Genomic DNA, 17,420 nt, shown 5'->3' on the forward strand with positions numbered 1-17,420 from the left:
ATTAATCACAGCAAGCAATAATGTGACAGTGACAATGACAACCAGTGTTTGTTTTGTGGTTTTGTTGTATTTTTGCTAATGTTTATATTTAATATCTACCTATTCTGTCTGTTTGTTCATAAGATTTTGAATTAAAATGTCTTCAAATTACGATTTTAGTGGTATAGAAAGTAACAAGATATGTAGAGTGTGCTTAACTTCAGGCGACAATGTTTACGCAATGACTAATTCGGAGATATTCGCTTATAGAGAAGTAATACCGACAAGTACTTACAAGGTAGGTATTTAAAATATTTATATTTGTTGTGTTTTGTCTCTCTCCTTTGTGAATATTCTTGGGTTAAATGCTCTTAAGGAATCGAACTACATGTTTTGTAACTCTCAACGCCAAAAAGCATTCTTTTCACTATAACTTTGATCTAAAAAAACTATTATATGTATTACTTCATGTTTTGCCTATTTGTTCTTAATCTACGAAAAATTAGATTGTTTAGACACGCAAAGGAGATTAAAAAAGTATCGTAAATGTAAAGTTCTCACTTCATAAGAACTTTACATTCTAATAATCACATCATGAATTTATCAAAAAAAATATATATATATCTTTATTTCAGGTTGTATGTAACTATTCAGATATGTTCATGTGCATTTACTGCAGTTATTTATTAAGGAAAATCCAGAAGTTTATCCATCAGTGCCTCAGAGCAGAAGATATACTGACAAATTGTTATGAACAGGTAACTATATAGACTTCATACTACATCGTTATAAAAATCGCAGCCAGACTAGAATATTTGTGTGTGAGGTTGCGGTTGTGGATGCAGTTTCTCAACTATAAAAATAAGTTTAAAAAACACTATTATGTTAAATTTTACAATTTTCTGATCTCATTATTTTGCCCTCTATTAAAATAATTATAGAATATTATAAATATATAATCAATCAAAAAAATTATAAATAATTAATCAATCAAAATAATTATAGAGTTAAAACTACACAGCTGGCATACAAACTTTTACTTAATTGAATTTGATTAAAGCTCTGACTTATGAATTATATTAAAAACTAGATGTTGCCCGTGGCTTTGCTCCCGTGGGAATTTTGAAATTAAATGTAGCCTATAGCAATCTTGGATAGAGGAATTTTTGAAATCAGTTCGGTACTTTCACCATTACCCGCCTCTAAACATACAAACTCACAAATGTTTACCTCTTTATAATACTACTGTCTACTCTTGTTTATATTATTTCTGTTTTAACAAAGTAATAAATTCTAGGACTCAAAGTTGCACACGCACAAACTCCATAACTTCACTACCAACACGGTGACTCACAAGTTTCCCGATGAAGATGAGTCAGATCGTGATTATGATGACGATGTTCCATTGGTGATGTTCAAGACTGATGAAGAACCAGTGAAGAAAAAGAAGAAAGCTAAGAAAGTGGTAATTTTTTTGAAATTAAATTTTCCTTTCTACGACTAGTATCATTTCAGCTTACGCTGCATGTTCAGCCAATGCGCCACGAGCGGGCAATTGCTCCTCGCTCGCCGCCGCAGTTACTCAACTACTCAGTTATCTGTTTTTTTTCTTCTTCTTAATTTTTGACAAGGCTTGAGTGCACATTGTGTGACTATGTCAGCCTCATGGGGGATCTCTAATGTAAACTTATTTACCTGTTATCAAATGTAATATTAGTGTTACATAATTTCCATAGTTTACGTGCTATGCTTAAGTTTGTGTGGTTCACTGTATAGGAATAAACTTGGGATCGTGTATAGAATTTGTAAACTTTATCATTTCCATCCCATACACTCTCCCACATATATAAACATTCCAACAATATTGTACTTTTTTTTTTCTAAATTTTTGACAAGGCTTCAGTGCACTTGTGTGACTATGTCAGCCTCATGGGGGATCTCTAATATAAACTTAAAAATTTACTTACTTAAAACTACTTACTTAAATTTACTTATAATAGCTGACTTTCAAAGCACAGGTGAAAAAGTAAATAAAGTAAACTTTTTTTTTTCTAATTTAGGCGGCATGTACAAGATTTTGTTCAGCTTATCTTTTTATAGAAATCTGAAAAACAACTAGAGGCAATAAAAATGGAACCAAGTGAAACGCAAGATGACACAAGACAGAGACAGAAGAAGACAAAGCTTAAGAGACAGAAGGTGGTGAAGGAAGGTTTCTCATCCAGGATGGTGCAGGAGACGAACGAATATGTTGTTATTAAACTGACTAAGGAGCAGGTGAAAAAAAAAAACCTTTAAATGAAATGTAATTTCCCTGAGACTGAAAATTTACAACATTTGTCATTGTCACATTTATTCAAGTCGCCTAAAGGCATCTGACATGACTTTCCCAACTACCTAAGAGAATTAGGGTCTTACAGAACGTTATTCTACCTGGATATTACTATATCTGAGCATTTATTCATTTGTCATGCAAATCATAGACCATTTATATTTATACATTCTCGGGGGATGATAAGGGCAAAGACAGACATCATCACGAAACTGAAGCACGTAACAAAAAAAAAACGTTATAACATTATATTAAGTTGATAAGCTTTCCTTTTAGACAAATGTTATTATAGTATCTCAAGAGTTTTTTTGATGATAAAATTGATCAGTAAAACCGATTCCCTCACTTATATAACACGAATCATATGTTTAAGTGAATAGCATCAAGTAGCCCTTATGTTTGCTGTGCCCTGCAGGGCGTCACTTGTACTTTATATTTATGTATGTGACATATTTTAAACCTGTGACTTGCAATAAATGATCTGAATCTAATAACCCCAATAATATTTCAGGTTTTGAAAGAAATGGAGGAATATTCAAAGTCCGAGGAGTACCAGCGCAGCTTGTACAAGTGTGGGTGCTGTGTTAAATGGTTCAACTTCGAGGAAGTTCTTCTCAAACACATGCAGAAACACACGCCCGTAAGTGTTAGTGTACCTTATGACCTTTTCCTTAATGCTTTGTGAAATAAAATTACTTTTTTATCGTACAATTGTTTCATATCTTTATCTAATTAACTTTTTTTACATGACAATAATGCAAACATCTTATGGGCGGTCGCAGAATTATAATGCAAAAAAAATGTTTTTAAAAAAACATTACACAAGTTGCAATTAGAACGGTCCACTCGACGAAGAAGAAACAGTTAGTAGTTTAACACGCGAGGACGAAAATTTGTCTGTTTTTGATCCTCGCGTGTTTTCTTTATTAAACTTTATTGTTCCAATTCAATCATACTTGTAAATAAAACTTAGGCCAGTCACAGCTTCGCTCGGGTGAAAACAAAAAAATATACTTACTCATTAATCCCACATCTATTGGTGAAAATGACTTGAAAATTCGTGCAATCGTTTTTAGAGTTATTGCGAACAGACAGACAGATAGGCGCGGCAAAGGATTTTGTGTTATAATATGTGTAATAAAACATACTTATAAACATATTGAAATCCAAAGAAATTCTTTACAAATTAGACCTTCACAGGGACTTTTACACGTCAACTTTTATATTGGTCACCATAGGTAATCAGGTAAAACCATAATAACATTTTTTTGCATTATATTTATATTTAATATTGTCGCTTGTTTGTTAAATGTAATAATTTGTACTCGATGTCCACGGCACAGGCCTATCCTAGTGTGAGATAATTCGTTATTTTATATGCGTGTAATTCTTTTCGACAAATAAATAATTTCTTATTATTATTATACGTAGTCTATGTCACTCCTGAAGGTTTCGCCTATTTATATGCCAAATTTCATCAAAATCGGCCCAGTAGTTTTTGAGTTTATTCATTACAAACATGCAAATCTTTTTTATTTATAATATCTTTTTTTTTATATAGTATGTTTAGTAACTTCTCGAAAAGCTACAAACGACTAGCATTTTGGAACGACCACATTAAATTCCTCGTCTATCTTATATTTATAGATTTTTTATGTCAATTTGTCACAGGAAAGTGGTTCGTTGAAATGCGACATTTGCTCTCAGTACTGTCCCAGCGCGGTCTCATTGCGTGGGCACATGAAATCTCACACCACCAGGTATTACATTGTCCTATCAATTTCCGCGCGGCCCGATCTGACTGTAAACCTATTGTTGTTAAATTGTTTTTATTATCTCCAAGATCGAGAGGGTTTTATCTGTTTGCACCTTTCTCTGTCATCCTCGTAAACTCTAGGTTGCACTTACGGCTGTGATACCCGAATCCCGGGGTCTGCGTAAACACTTAACTTTAACATTTTTTACTTTTGTCTGTGGTTTTACTACCGGCCGCTTGACGTCAATCCTCTATGGGAACGCTATTGGTGGCTATGTTAGTTACCAAGGCTGTGTCCCCTCAGTCGCCTCGTCGGGTCAAAGGAACTACTCAGCGGTGAACATCACGCGGGCGAAGCCGCGGGCTAAAGTTATTATTTACATAAATGTTTAAATAGACATCAGGTTGGCACTTAGGTCTTTATTGCCGTTTTTCGAATACAAAACAACGGCAATGATGGCGTAAGTGGCGGGCGCCGTAAGGTCCCTTTTGATTTAGACGACCACATATTACGTTTTTAAATAGAAAGAATACACAATAATGTGAGAGTGTGTGTGTGTGTATGAGGTACTCGTGCAAGGTGTGCGGCCTCGTGCGCCGCGCGCGCCAGCACCTGCTGGAGCACCACGCCATAGCGCACACCGACAACAGCGCCGTGTACAGGTGTAACACTTGTCCCTTCACCACCAAGTGAGTTGGTAGCTAGTTGTTTGCAGCTTTTCTATAATGGTAAGATCTTTTTCAGATTCAAATTGAGTCTTGGATGTTTGTCTATTTATATTTATGTTATAGGATATAGTTGAGTTAGTACTTAGTATCCTATAATGTAAGTCGCGTACCTTCTTTGATTTGAACTAGCTGCGCCCCGAGGCTTGACTCCCGTGGGAATTTTGGGATAAAAAGTACTCTATGTACTGTTCCAGGTTATATTCTACCCGTGTACCAAATTTCATAACAATCCGTCCAGCGGATTTTGCGTGAAAGAGTATCGAACATACACATAATACATCTTCACAAACTTTCACATTTACATTATGAGTAGGATTCTATTATACTAGACAATTATTATTGTGGGTTTGCCTAAAAATAAAAAAAAAACATTGTATTACTCATCATATCGAGTGTGTTATTGCTAACACTGGTGTCAGATTTTATTCAAATCGCGTAAATGCATCTGACATAAGAGTCACGACTACACCGCCATCTAGCGGCAGGCAGTCGCGCACACACTAGTGAACTAAACTGTCCACCAGTGTGCAGGTTTCCTCGCGATGTTTCCCTTCACCGGAAGCAAGTGGTGGTCGATGAAATCTGCTATATATGAGTCAGATTGGTATACAATCTCATATGGCACGAGTAGGATACGAACCTGAGACCTTTCGTTCCATAGGCGGGCCTTAACCATTACACCACCTCGCTTCATTGTTTTATCTAGTTACTTCTTCTAGTAGTTTGTAGCCTTGGTAAATATCATTTAATTTACAATATGACATGCAAAAGTGCCTGTGAAGGCCTAATTTCTGGATAAATGATTTGATTTTTATTTTTTACTTATTTATTACAGATTGATATTGTCCTTATGTATTTTCAGCAAACGCACAGTGATGCAGCGCCACGGCCGCTCACACTTGACCAGTTCTAGGTTCCCGTGCGAGCGTTGTGGTGCTCTGTTCAAATCCTATGAGACATTAGTGGTTCATATGCAGTGAGTTTAACTCCTTCATTTGCGCTTTGGAAGTCTGCAGTAGACTTAGTTTTAACATCGATAAGTGATCAATTATACCAGACTAGCTGAGCCCGGGGCTACGCTCCCGTGCGATTTTCGGTATAAATAGTATTCCATCTATTATTCCAGGTTGGTTTATACCCGTGTACCAAATTTCATAACAATCTGTCCAGTAGATAATGCGTGAAGAGGTAACAAACAAACGCATTTATAATGTTAGTTAGGATTAGGAACTAGGATTCTGCTTGGGTACCTCATTCACTTCAATCCTGTCGACAAACAGTGCTTGCACTATTGTGTTCAGGTTTGAAGGGTGAGAGACGCTGTGTGATTACAGGGTACTGTGGGAACAGATCCTAGGACACAAACTAGGCAACGTGTGTGTGACACGCGTGTGTCAAAAACAAGAGTTATGAGAAACTAGCTTTTGCCCGCGGCTTTGCACGCGTTAATTTCCCACGGGAATAGTTATTTTTCTGGGATGAAAGACATATGTCCTTGGGTCTCTATCTATAAGCATAAAAATTTAAGCCTTAATATAACACAGCATACTGTACTATGGCATAATGGTTTACGCGTAACAATTTGAAGCATAACTAACCTAACCCAACCTAAAAGTTAAATTATGCCACATTTACCCGTATGCCAAAAATCAATTATGCCTCAGAGCTATTATGCCAAAATATTGTATGCCAAAATCGTTATGCCAAAGAACAATAGGACAAAATAGTTTATGCGATAAAAAGTGGCCCCTATGTCCTTCCACATAATTCAAACTGCATGTATGCAAAATTTCTGTAAACATAGTATAAACAGACAACATTGTCGGCAGCCGCCACTCGAGACTGGCGCTGCAGTGCGCGGAGTGCGGAGCGGCGTTCGCGCTGGCGGCCGCGCTGCGCCGCCACCAGCGCTCGGCGCACGCGCACACCGACTACTACTGCGTCGAGTGCGATTTGAAGTTCAAGACTCCGGTGAGTTGATCTTGTTTCATTTTTGATAATATTTTATTATTGTTTTGTTGTATTTATTTGAAAGCAAACGTTACATTTGTAAGTTTTATCTATACTATACTATTATTATAAAGAGGTAAGCGTTTGTGAGTTTGTATGTTTGAGGCGGGTAATCTCCGACACTACCGAACCGATTTCAAAAATTCTTTCACCATTAGAAAGGTATGTTATCCAAGATTGCTATAGGCTATATTTTATTTCAAATTTCTCACGGAAGCGAAGCCCCGGGTAGCAACATCTAGTTTTTTATATAAATAATGGTAAAGTTTAGTACACACGGGCTACCACGAAACATAAAACACGTAGCACTATTGTAGCACAATTGCGTCGATACGTTCTCTTTTTTTACACGACGCGTACACGTTATGGGACAGCAGAGACAGCACGTGGACGTGCTACGTGATATATGTTTCGCGTTAGGCCTTCAGATCTCTGTAGGCGGCTATATAGGTGAAGAAAATAATGTTGTATTTTTTGTTTTCACAGGACAATCTGCGAATACATTTCAAAAGGGCTAAAAGACACCGAGACGCGTCCTCGTACAAGTGAGTGGGAAAGTTATTTTAATCAAATTCTTTGTGATGAAACACGACTAATATTAGATAGTTATTGATTGTCGTTGGGTTGGTTCGCATTGGCCGAATAGAACGGCTAGGAAGGTAAAGGGATAAATCTTTCAAAACGATGCCGTACACGATATGCGAAAAAGAGACAGCATGTTCAATTTACTTAACAATGTATCTACACTAAAGTAGGTAAATAAGCTAATTTTAGTCAATCAAATCGTAGTCAATAAATAGTACAATTTTAGTATTCAGCTACGGTGGTATTATTTCACAAAATACCTCACATCATTATCATCAAGTTCTACAAAGCATGTGGACGTTAGTAACGTGCATTCAGATCACTGATGAAGCTATCAGTTAAGTTAGAAGTAGCTCTCAGTTATGGTGAGGTTGTTTGACAAAAAGTAAGAGCACTGAGATACAGTTAGAACCAAAAATACTATATCTATTTAAACCGCCGTATTAAAGTTGTTTGATAATCAACCAGTTTCCTCACCATGTTCTCCTTCACTGGAAGTGTCGCGGCGTGTCAGACATAAAAACTAAACGCAGCTCGGGGGGCGCGCGGCGCGCGGGCGCAGCTTCTCTCCCCAGGACTGAACCCATCAAGCCGTCGGCGCATGGACACGTCGCGTTTTTAGTTATTCTATTTTATATTTCTATTAACTTAAATAAATACAGTTATTTTGCCAACAATATTTGGTATTTTTACTGGCTTTCACACAGGAAGCAAGTAATGGAGGCAGCACTGACCTTTCGGTTAACAGTCGACAACAGTGTACGTAAAAATGTGACAGTTATAAGCACATTAACCTCTCCAAAATAATGGCAAATCCGACCTTGTTACCATTGCATAGAGTTCTATGCAGGTATATGACTGCTTGAAAACACACCTAGAGTCTTCGTGCGATACGCCAGGCGTGTTTTCTTTCAATCAAATTGTTGACGTGTGTTTTCCTTCAATCAAATTCTATAGTTTTTCAATCGTTTGATTTTTAGACACAGCTGTCCACAATGCGCCCAGAAGTTTATGACACTTTCGTCTTTGACTGGACATTTGTCATCTGCCCACGGTTTACCTAAAGAACACAGGTAAAGTATAAATACGTTTTTCAACAGCCCGGAAACAGTTGTCATGTTATTTTTATTCTACCAGATGTCTGCGTCTGGGCGCGGCACTTAAAATATACGATATTTGTACGACTGAGACAAATTGATCAAACATTTGATCAATCATTGCATTTTGATTGGATTGAATCGGTCACCACGATTTAATGTTTGATTTGGTACATAATACACAATTGGTTAATTATGAATTCTATATGTTTGCATTTTTTATTAACTTTGTTCTTATGTAGCCTACTTTTTGTACTTATTGATTTTTTTTTAAACACTAGCTTTTGCCCGCGGCTTCGCCCGCGTGATTTTCCACGAAAGCAATTATTTTTCCGAGATGAAAAGTACCCATATGCAATATTTTAAGAAGATTGGTTGAGTAGATAGAGTTTGAAGACGTAACAAACTTACTTTCGCATTTATAATATTAGATAGGATGATATTAGTTAGGATTTGTAGTGACATTATTTTAAAAGAAAAAAAAAACAAAAAGTAGACTCATTTCTTTTTCGGGATTTCGGGATCTCATACCCGAAATAGTTTATTCGCATAAATAATGCCACTTTATCTTCTCTCAATACAAATGTATTGGGACATGTGTACGAGTACAAGACAAATGAAACGAACGTTTATTAATTTAGTTACAAAACAATGCTTAATATGTTTCTAGCTGTGACACCTGTCACCGCGAGTACAGCACTCGCTCCGCGCTCCGGGCGCACGTGAGGAGCGCCCACTCGCCGCACAAGCCCGTCGAGACTTGTCGAGTTTGCTCCAGAACTTTCACTGTGAGTACATGTAGTGGATAGACATCGTGCTATTGTATTTTTTCTGGTTGTCTTTATTTATTATTGCCCGCGGCTTCGCCCGCGTTAATTACACTATACCTTATGTCCTTCTCCAGTACCCTATGTCCTTTTCCACACTTCAAACTACATGTATGCAAAATTTCAAGAAGATTGGTTGAGTAGATAGAGCGTGAAGTGAACAAACTTACTTTCGCATTTATAATATTAGTTAGGATTGTTTTTGGTGCAATAATAAATTGTTTACTTATTTGTAGTGGGTTTAGGTACAAATGTTAGAATCTAAATCAAAATCAAATCATTTATTCAGAAATTAGGCCTTCACAGGCACTTTTTCACGTCATATTCTAAATTAAATGATGTTTACCAAAGCTAGTAACTACTAGCATTTCGGAACGACCACTGCTGAGAAGTAATGCCGAAAGAAACTCATTCAAACAGTGTTGGTCCCTATCATGCCAGAAGGGCTTACCATTTTTTAAATATAAATTTATGTATATTTTTTTATTAGTAATATAACATGTAAGTACACAATAAAGTTGATCTAGAAATGTTAACGTGTATACATTTAGCGAAAGCTACCGAATGCTTGTTCTATCCCCGCTCTGATTGTGCTAACAATCTGGCTGGTCAGATTAATTGTCCAGCCAGTGGTGTGACAACCAGAGTGTAAATAGAATGGTCATTCGCTCGCATAGTTTAAATTTACCTGTTAAGGTTTTAATAATCAATCGAAACACCAAATCATATTTATTATTATATTAAGATCGATGATCCGTATCGAAATGCCGGTGTCCATGATCAATCAACCCGCATGCTCGTGTACTGACTATACTATAACAAAAATATTCTCGCAGCGCAAGAGCGTGCTGTGCGCGCACGAGCGCACGCACTCGGGCGCGCAGTGCGGCGCTACGTTCGCGCAGGCCGCCACGCTGCGCGCGCACAAACATGCGCAGGTGATTATACTTTCAAGCACATACAGGGACAGGACTTGTGTCCCCCTTGCGGCCCGAGGACTTCATTAGTAAAATTTACATTTAAAGTGCTGGCTCGATTTGTCAAGCAGGCTATGCATTAATTATATCGAAGCTCGAAGTAGAGAAAAAATGTATATAAATGGGTTCTATAGTTTTATGGCTGAGGAAGAAGCCGAAAACGCGCTTAGATGAAAGAAATTCACATGTATAAATGGCCTCGGAAACTTATTTAAGGTTCTGCTTATATTTTCCATTTATTTATTTCAGAAAGAAAAGTGCAGTTTGATAGACGAAATTGCCCAAGACATCCAAAATGAAGGTTAAATGATATTAAATCCAGTGGTTTTATATCATTTTTATATTTACTGTCTATTTACTTCGCGTCTATGTTTGTAATACACGAAGTAAATGGACAACTTGTGAAGGAATCAGAGTTCAAAACTTGCAACTTATAGAATTTGATAACGATAACGTAAATGAATGTATTGTGTAAAGGAATTTTAATAAAAAATCATTGATATAATATAATATTTTATTAATAAAAATAAACTCTATCATTATATTATATGAACAATGCACCGTTTATACACTATATAATTTAATTGACCTAATAATTAATAGAAAAAACAATTCAAATTTATCTAATAATAACATTTGACGACCGCAGTGGCGTCGTGGTAAAGTTCTAGCCACTGAACCGAGAGGTCCTGGGTTCGATCCCCGGTCGGGTCATGATGGAAATTGATCTTTTTCTAATTGATCCGGGTGTGGTGGATGTTTATCTATATAGAATATAGTATCGTTGAGTTAGTATCCCATAACACAAGTCTCGAACTTACTTTGGGGCTAGCTCAATCTGTGTGATTTGTCCTTATTTATTTTAATAACAAGAAAAAGTGAGTGAGTAGATTATTTTACATTGCGATATTTTTCCGTTAATTAACAAGAAGAATGTGACGCAAACTGCCGCTCACATTGCACAAAATATCTAGCATTCAAATATTTTACAGATTTTACTTTCATAGGATATTTTACAAGCGTTGTATCACTTCAAATTTTACAAAGCAGTATGCGAAAACTCGCCTAGCGCGTTCGTTTAACACACTTGGCGTATAATACTCGAGGCGTGTTCTCAGGTAGTGTCACGTGGTAATAATTATATCTTTTTATATACATATTATGCCTCGTAGTGATATATAAAACAAAATTTATAATCCTTTATTAGAACATAAATCGAAGCTTCTGTTCATTTTATGAACTTTTCACTACTGGTATTAAATATGTCAGTTCTCAAACAATTTTTATTAGCACCTTCATACAATCTCTCGTTACCACCTTGATCGCGTCCCTTCTAGATGGCGCATTGCCAGACGACATAAATTTTGCAACCTTATATACATACAAATAGTCACACAAAGTGCACTCACCCCTTGTCAAAAATTTAGAAAGAAAAAAAAAATCCTTACATATTATAAAACAAAGTCCACTGCCGCGTTTGTCTGTCTGTTCGCGATAAACTCAAAAACTATAGCACGGATTTTCATGCCGTTTTCACGGATTTTAATAAATAGAGTGATTCCTGTGGTAGGTTTAGTTTATTATATTTTTACCCGAGCGAAACCGGGACGGGCCGCTAATATATTATAAATGGAAAAGTCTGTCACAAATTTCAAGACAAAACCGGTGGGCCGATTTTGATGAAATTTGACATAGATATTATTTTCAGGCCTATAAATGAATTATGGTCTGACAACTATGGATGACAACGCGACGTGAAGACGCAAAAGTAGGAAAATGGACCCTGAGCTCCGACCATCAAGGCTGAGTAAGAAACCGGGATAACGCTCAGATGAGAGAGAGAATGAATATAATTCATTCTCTCACTATTATTACTATTTAGAGTCTCTATAAATAAATTAGTACACTTTAAAACACCTTACATGGGAAATAATCTTCACCCCCAAGAAAACCGCTGTCAGTCCTTCCTCATACATTTCCGCTTCTCCAAAACGATCATATTCTTTAATGCGCAAGCCACTGTGTACCTCAACTCGTGAAACTTGTTTATGGATAATCTGTATGTGTGTGTTTGTCCGTTTGTAAGTGTTAATATTAGTATTATGTGAGTGTCTCTTTGCATTATTTCCATTGCTTGTGTTTCACTCGCTTTTTCTGATGATATGTTTGATTGGCTGAAAGAATTTATATAAGTATATTTATGCGGCTATACTAGCACTATTTAAATTTTAGTGAATTTTTAAAAAAGTTCAGTCAACTGTGACTACATTGTATAATGGAGAACTGTGATACATGTTGCCCGGGGCTTCGCTCCCGTAGGAATTTTGAGATAAAATATAGCCTATAGCAATCCTGCATAATCTACCTTTCTAATATTGAAAAAAAAATGGAAATCGGTTCGGTAGTTTCGGAGATTACCTGCCTCATACAAATTCACAATCTCACAAAACTCTATATAATAACAGTATAGATAAATAATATTTTGGACTAAAATCTAGTTAAGCACAACTGTCTATAATTCTCCAACTATATAGTCAAATCAGATATTTTTTTCTAATGTCAAAAACAAAATTTTATTATTTATTTTATTTTATATTTTTAAATTTTATTGGTGCTATGAGAACATACAAAATATTTTTTGAAAATAATAATGAGATGAAAAAATTCTGGAATGATTAATTCAGCTGAACTGGCACGGTCTCGATAGCTCAGTGGTCAAGAGCACTGTCCAGGATAGACAGGGGCGCAGGTTCAATTCCCGCTCGATTCCAGAATTTTTTCATCTCATTATTTTCTAAAATAAATTAAAAAGCATGTGTGGTATGTATAACAAATCCATTTAAACATAAAAAATACTTTTGTTACTCATAGCACCAATAACAATGTGATTATCCACACACACACACACTGAGAGATACTAGATGAGAGTGGGATTAATTAATGTTACCTCAAAGATAAATCAATCTTCCATTGCAAGCTGACCAACCCCGGCTTCACCCTCAGATGTTTAGGGATGTTCTCATACACTTTGTCTATACAGAGTAGTGATGTTAGCTCGTCTACACACTCTGGGCTGAATCTGAAACCACAACATTACAGTTTTTACAAGAATTTGACATGTTAAGTGTTTGTAACAAGCATTAGGAAAGCTAGATAAGTTTATATTAGAGATTCCCCATAAGGCTGACATAGTCACACAAAGTGCACTGAAGCCTTGTTAAAAATTTAGAAGAAAAAAATAAGTGTTTGTAATTTTTAGGATACTTTGTCTCATTATAGAAAATAGTTAAATACAAACAAAATAATGGTATTAGATTGTGTGCTATTTATTTCAAATTAACACTTCGATCCTGGATATAATAAAAACAATTGAGTAACAATAGGATCACAATCTGATCGGCACTGGATCTAAAAGGCTTGAACATAAATAAATCACTTCAGAGTCATTATCTTTTCCAATTTTTAATTTCCCAAGTGCTTGTTGCCACTCCATGTCTAACGTGAGTACCTTAAGCCTTCCAAAAACTGTGCGACATCTTCTGCAGCCCACGGTTCTTTATTGGCCGACCTCAGCCGCGCCAGGTGCCTCACGACGACGCGAACCGCTGAGAACTTGTCTACACTCATCAGACTGGAAGTGCGGCTATCGGGATTCCCTTCTAACTCTTTGAGAGCCACTACAAATTAAGAGGATGTGGTAGGTACAGACTGGTACGGACAGAAATTTTGGATTGACTTTAAACGATTTATTGCATTAAGTTTGTAACGACATGGGGAGGCAGTGGTGTGCTACTGCTGAGCAAAGGCTTCCCATTAGGCTAGTGAAAAACTAAAAACACTAGGATTTTGCCGTAGAATACTTACAAACAACGTATGGTTTTATTTCCTTTTTCTGAATTTCTGGTGTAAGAAGGGCGACTGCAGTCCATTGTGATGGACTTTCTGTTAAAAGTTCTAACTGTTGCGACATTAAAGTAAACGGATATCGATAAATAAGTAACTTTAGAAATATTTTGTTTGTTTTCAGTTTCGAAATTGACAGTGGAATTGTCAATGTCAATTTGACATTATAACATAGACAAGATAGAAGATAATATTGAGCTTGCTTTGTTCTCCAAACGATGGTTCTCCAAATATCATAGATTTAATAGACATATACCTCCGCTTTGATTAGTTTACGTTAGGGTCACGTTTGTTCTCCTGTGTTTCTGGCCAAAATCCGAATTAAAGATAACTCTTTGTGTGAATGTGGTTGGCATGAAGGTACTCTAGAGCATATTTTCTTTGATTGTCCAAAGCTGTTCGTTTCCCTTTACACTTTATTACTTCCCCGCAATATTCCTCGTTCCGTCAATGTCACTTTACTTCTTACCCTTCTTTTCACTCCATTTGTATCTGTTTTAGCAAAATTTATTTAAAACAATAATATTTATTTATGATCTTCTCCAATGTTCCCTCCTTATAACAGAAATAGGGATTTCTGTTTTGCTTTTTATTTCACCTCATCTCAATTGTTTAAAGGTATCCTTACCATAGTTATAAAAAGGGTACTAGCTAGGTTAATACTAACTTTATATGTTGTTTTTGGTTTCCCCTGCTCTTGATACCGGTCAATTGCCGCTGTAGAATTTCTAACCGATTATAATTGGCAAAATCATCGTTTGGCTAAACGTTGGAGCAAAAAAATTAGCTTAGTTGAACCCAATCGGTAAAAATCATTAATCAATTGAAAAACTAACATATGCAACTATTCTTGTAGGCACCTACGTAATCGAAACTACGTACAACAATATAAACGTAATGGCCGCTTGCTTGTCTGTCAGTTCGGCGTCGTCAATACCTAATTATTTTATTTTAGAAAATTAGTGCTAAATACGTTCTGGAAGTGCAGTATTTGTATATTAATAATTAAATAGCTATTATGGCGGCAGTACAAGGTGGTCCTGGTAACAAAATGTGGCCAGCGCGTCCTGGAATGCAGCACCAGAATGGTCAAAACAACGCCAATAATTTAACATTAAATAGGACAATAAATCTATATCCATTGACTAATTACACATTCGGAACTAAAGAACCCTTATTTGAGAAGGATGCGTCGGTGCCCGCCAGGTTTCAGAGGATGAGAGAGGAGTTTGTCAAAATTGGAATGAGAAGGTGAGGTTAGCTTTTCTTAACACAACACAAATTAACACCACAAACTTAGTGCTTTCTAAAATTACCACATTAATTTTGTTGGGTTTCATTTAGAGAATGATAACCTGGTCTAGAAAAGGAACTTGAAATATACATTAAAAGAAAGGCAAAATTATAAAACTTCTCGAAAGCTACCCAAGACCTCAGCAGCACTTAGTCCATAATAGCTGCTAACCTTTTGTAACAGCCAGACTCGTGTTTATATCTGAAAAGTTGAAGAAACCTACTTTTTTTTCTGAAAAATCAAACACAAAGTGGGAATTACTTAGTGAGATCTGGAATCCGAAACTTTCAGGTCAGTGGAAGGAGTCCTCCTGGTACACGAGCATGGTCTACCCCATGTACTGCTCCTGCAGCTTGGGACGGCATTCTTCAAATTGCCCGGCGGGGAACTAAACCCTGGAGAGGTAATATTATAAATTTTTATAACAAGTTTTGTATTAATATGTAATTTTTACCCCAAGAGAGACATCTAGTTTCATTGCGGTGTGTGTTTCCACTCTAGAATAGAACTACTCACATAGTCTTAACAGCTGATACGCATTTAGCGATAGCATTTCCAAACAGGGTTGAAAAGGCCAGTCTGTCTTTATGTATGCTTAGATCTTTAAAAGTACACAATGGATTTTGATGCAGATTTTTTAAATAGATAGTGTATAATTTATTATAGTTTTAATGGAACGAAGCAGTTGACTCCTTGAAAAAATATTTATTTCTTTCAATACCCATAGTAATTGTAAGCAACACTGTTCTTAAGACTGTTAGTATCATTTTGAAATTTATCTGGGCCCAGTGTCATTGGACAAACTGGGAGCGACTTCTTTGTGGTTACTATGTGGATTCTTCAATAAAACTTGAAAATGATATTTTAAACTTATAATGTATAATTTAGAAAATAAATGTGTTCACTGTATGTATTGTTATGAGGCCGATAAGAGAGTGGGGAGCGCGGCGGCGCGATGTCCGCCGCAGGCGATCTTCTGCGCGTGCATGTGTGTGTGCGTGTATGGCAATACACATATATACAAGGCGTTAACAGTCATCAAAAATATATATATATTTGCAGGATGAGATTGAAGGCCTGAAACGTCTGCTGACGGAGACACTCGGGAGGCAGGATGGGGTTCAACAGGAGTGGCTCATTGAAGACACCATCGGTGAGACAATGTTGAATGAATAGAAATATTATTCGGTAGGCCTTCTCTGACAGTCATTTCTATTTCGGACTGATCACCGACAGGACGTTTAATTTTTGTGAGATTCGTCTACAGATCACTTAGTTGTTTAGAAATACTTTTTTTTTTACTGTGCAAGCATTACATAACTCTACCATACTGCAAATGTTGCTAGATCTACAAATACCAATTCAAGATTACATTATTAAACATTTATTGTTGAAATCTTTAAATAAATAATAAATAAATGTTTATCTTTTTATTAACAACTTACATTTATTTTACATTATACATGTAAGTAATTCCATCGATTTCTTCCAGGCAACTGGTGGCGGCCGAACTTCGAGCCCCCTCAATACCCTTACATCCCCCCCCACATCACCAAACCCAAGGAGCACAAGCGATTGTTTCTCGTCCAACTCCAGGACAGAGCGTTGTTCGCAGTACCAAAGAATTATAAATTGGTAGCGGCTCCTCTATTCGAGTTGTACGATAACGCTCAAGGATACGGGCCAATCATATCATCGCTGTCACAAAGCCTGTGTAGGTTTAATTTCGTTTATATGTAATCCAGAGATTTGGTAGAGTTTTGTGTTGTCCCCGTGATGTATAGGAATTTCAATTCAGAATATTAAGAGTATTTGTTGTTTATAAATTGAAATATACAATTGGGCCACATTTCCGAGCATCAAGTTCAGTTCTTTTCACTGCTAAGACTGCAGGCCGCTTACTATCATCTGTTAATGCTATTTCATACCAT

General features: G+C 36.4%; 3 protein-coding genes across 4 annotated transcripts; 2 read left to right on the top strand and 1 right to left on the bottom strand.

The window, feature by feature from the left end:
• The first annotated feature begins 25 nt into the window (after positions 1-25).
• LOC128682287 (zinc finger protein ZFP2-like) lies at positions 26-10,848 on the top strand. 2 transcript variants are annotated; one of them, XM_053766921.1, is made up of 14 exons: positions 26-277; positions 615-737; positions 1,277-1,444; positions 2,080-2,256; positions 2,823-2,957; positions 3,983-4,071; positions 4,635-4,757; positions 5,659-5,772; positions 6,626-6,767; positions 7,293-7,351; positions 8,372-8,464; positions 9,159-9,276; positions 10,152-10,253; positions 10,542-10,848. In XM_053766921.1, exons 1-14 carry the CDS (start codon positions 137-139, stop codon positions 10,596-10,598), a joined length of 1,641 nt encoding a protein of 546 aa, XP_053622896.1. In that variant the 5' UTR covers positions 26-136; the 3' UTR covers positions 10,599-10,848. The 2 variants fall into 2 exon arrangements, with proteins under 2 accessions (XP_053622896.1, XP_053622897.1); XM_053766922.1 differs by having other exon boundaries at positions 28-277; positions 2,823-2,951.
• LOC128682299 (uncharacterized) lies at positions 10,793-14,346 on the bottom strand. Its single transcript, XM_053766941.2, has 4 exons — positions 14,157-14,346; positions 13,801-13,969; positions 13,240-13,371; positions 10,793-12,466 (listed from the first exon to the last, which is right to left on the bottom strand). The coding sequence occupies exons 1-4, from the start codon at positions 14,260-14,262 to the stop codon at positions 12,250-12,252; spliced, it is 624 nt and encodes a 207-aa protein (XP_053622916.1). The 5' UTR covers positions 14,263-14,346; the 3' UTR covers positions 10,793-12,249.
• Positions 14,347-15,076: 730 nt separating this feature from the next.
• Positions 15,077-17,405, top strand: Cpsf5 (Cleavage and polyadenylation specific factor 5). Its single transcript, XM_053766940.2, has 4 exons — positions 15,077-15,446; positions 15,781-15,892; positions 16,552-16,642; positions 16,982-17,405. Exons 1-4 carry the CDS (start codon positions 15,214-15,216, stop codon positions 17,227-17,229), a joined length of 684 nt encoding a protein of 227 aa, XP_053622915.1. The 5' UTR covers positions 15,077-15,213; the 3' UTR covers positions 17,230-17,405.
• Positions 17,406-17,420: the final 15 nt, after the last annotated feature.

Source organism: Plodia interpunctella, chromosome 29 (genome assembly GCF_027563975.2).
Source record: "Plodia interpunctella isolate USDA-ARS_2022_Savannah chromosome 29, ilPloInte3.2, whole genome shotgun sequence".
NCBI classification, from domain to species: Eukaryota; Metazoa; Arthropoda; class Insecta; order Lepidoptera; family Pyralidae; genus Plodia; species Plodia interpunctella.

Coding starts and splice junctions, on each gene's coding strand:
- LOC128682287 (XM_053766921.1), top strand. CDS start 137: ATGTCTTCAAATTACGATTTTAGTGGTATAGAAAGTAACAAGATATGT. Junction 5,773..6,625: donor ACATTAGTGGTTCATATGCA/GTGAGTTTAACT, acceptor CATTGTCGGCAG/CCGCCACTCGAGACTGGCGC. Junction 8,465..9,158: donor GGTTTACCTAAAGAACACAG/GTAAAGTATAAA, acceptor ATATGTTTCTAG/CTGTGACACCTGTCACCGCG.
- LOC128682299 (XM_053766941.2), bottom strand. CDS start 14,262: ATGTCGCAACAGTTAGAACTTTTAACAGAAAGTCCATCACAATGGACT. Junction 13,970..14,156: donor AATAAAACCATACGTTGTTT/GTAAGTATTCTA, acceptor CTTAATTTGTAG/TGGCTCTCAAAGAGTTAGAA. Junction 12,467..13,239: donor AAGATTGATTTATCTTTGAG/GTAACATTAATT, acceptor AAATTCTTTCAG/CCAATCAAACATATCATCAG.
- Cpsf5 (XM_053766940.2), top strand. CDS start 15,214: ATGGCGGCAGTACAAGGTGGTCCTGGTAACAAAATGTGGCCAGCGCGT. Junction 15,893..16,551: donor GGGAACTAAACCCTGGAGAG/GTAATATTATAA, acceptor ATATATTTGCAG/GATGAGATTGAAGGCCTGAA. Junction 16,643..16,981: donor GCTCATTGAAGACACCATCG/GTGAGACAATGT, acceptor GATTTCTTCCAG/GCAACTGGTGGCGGCCGAAC.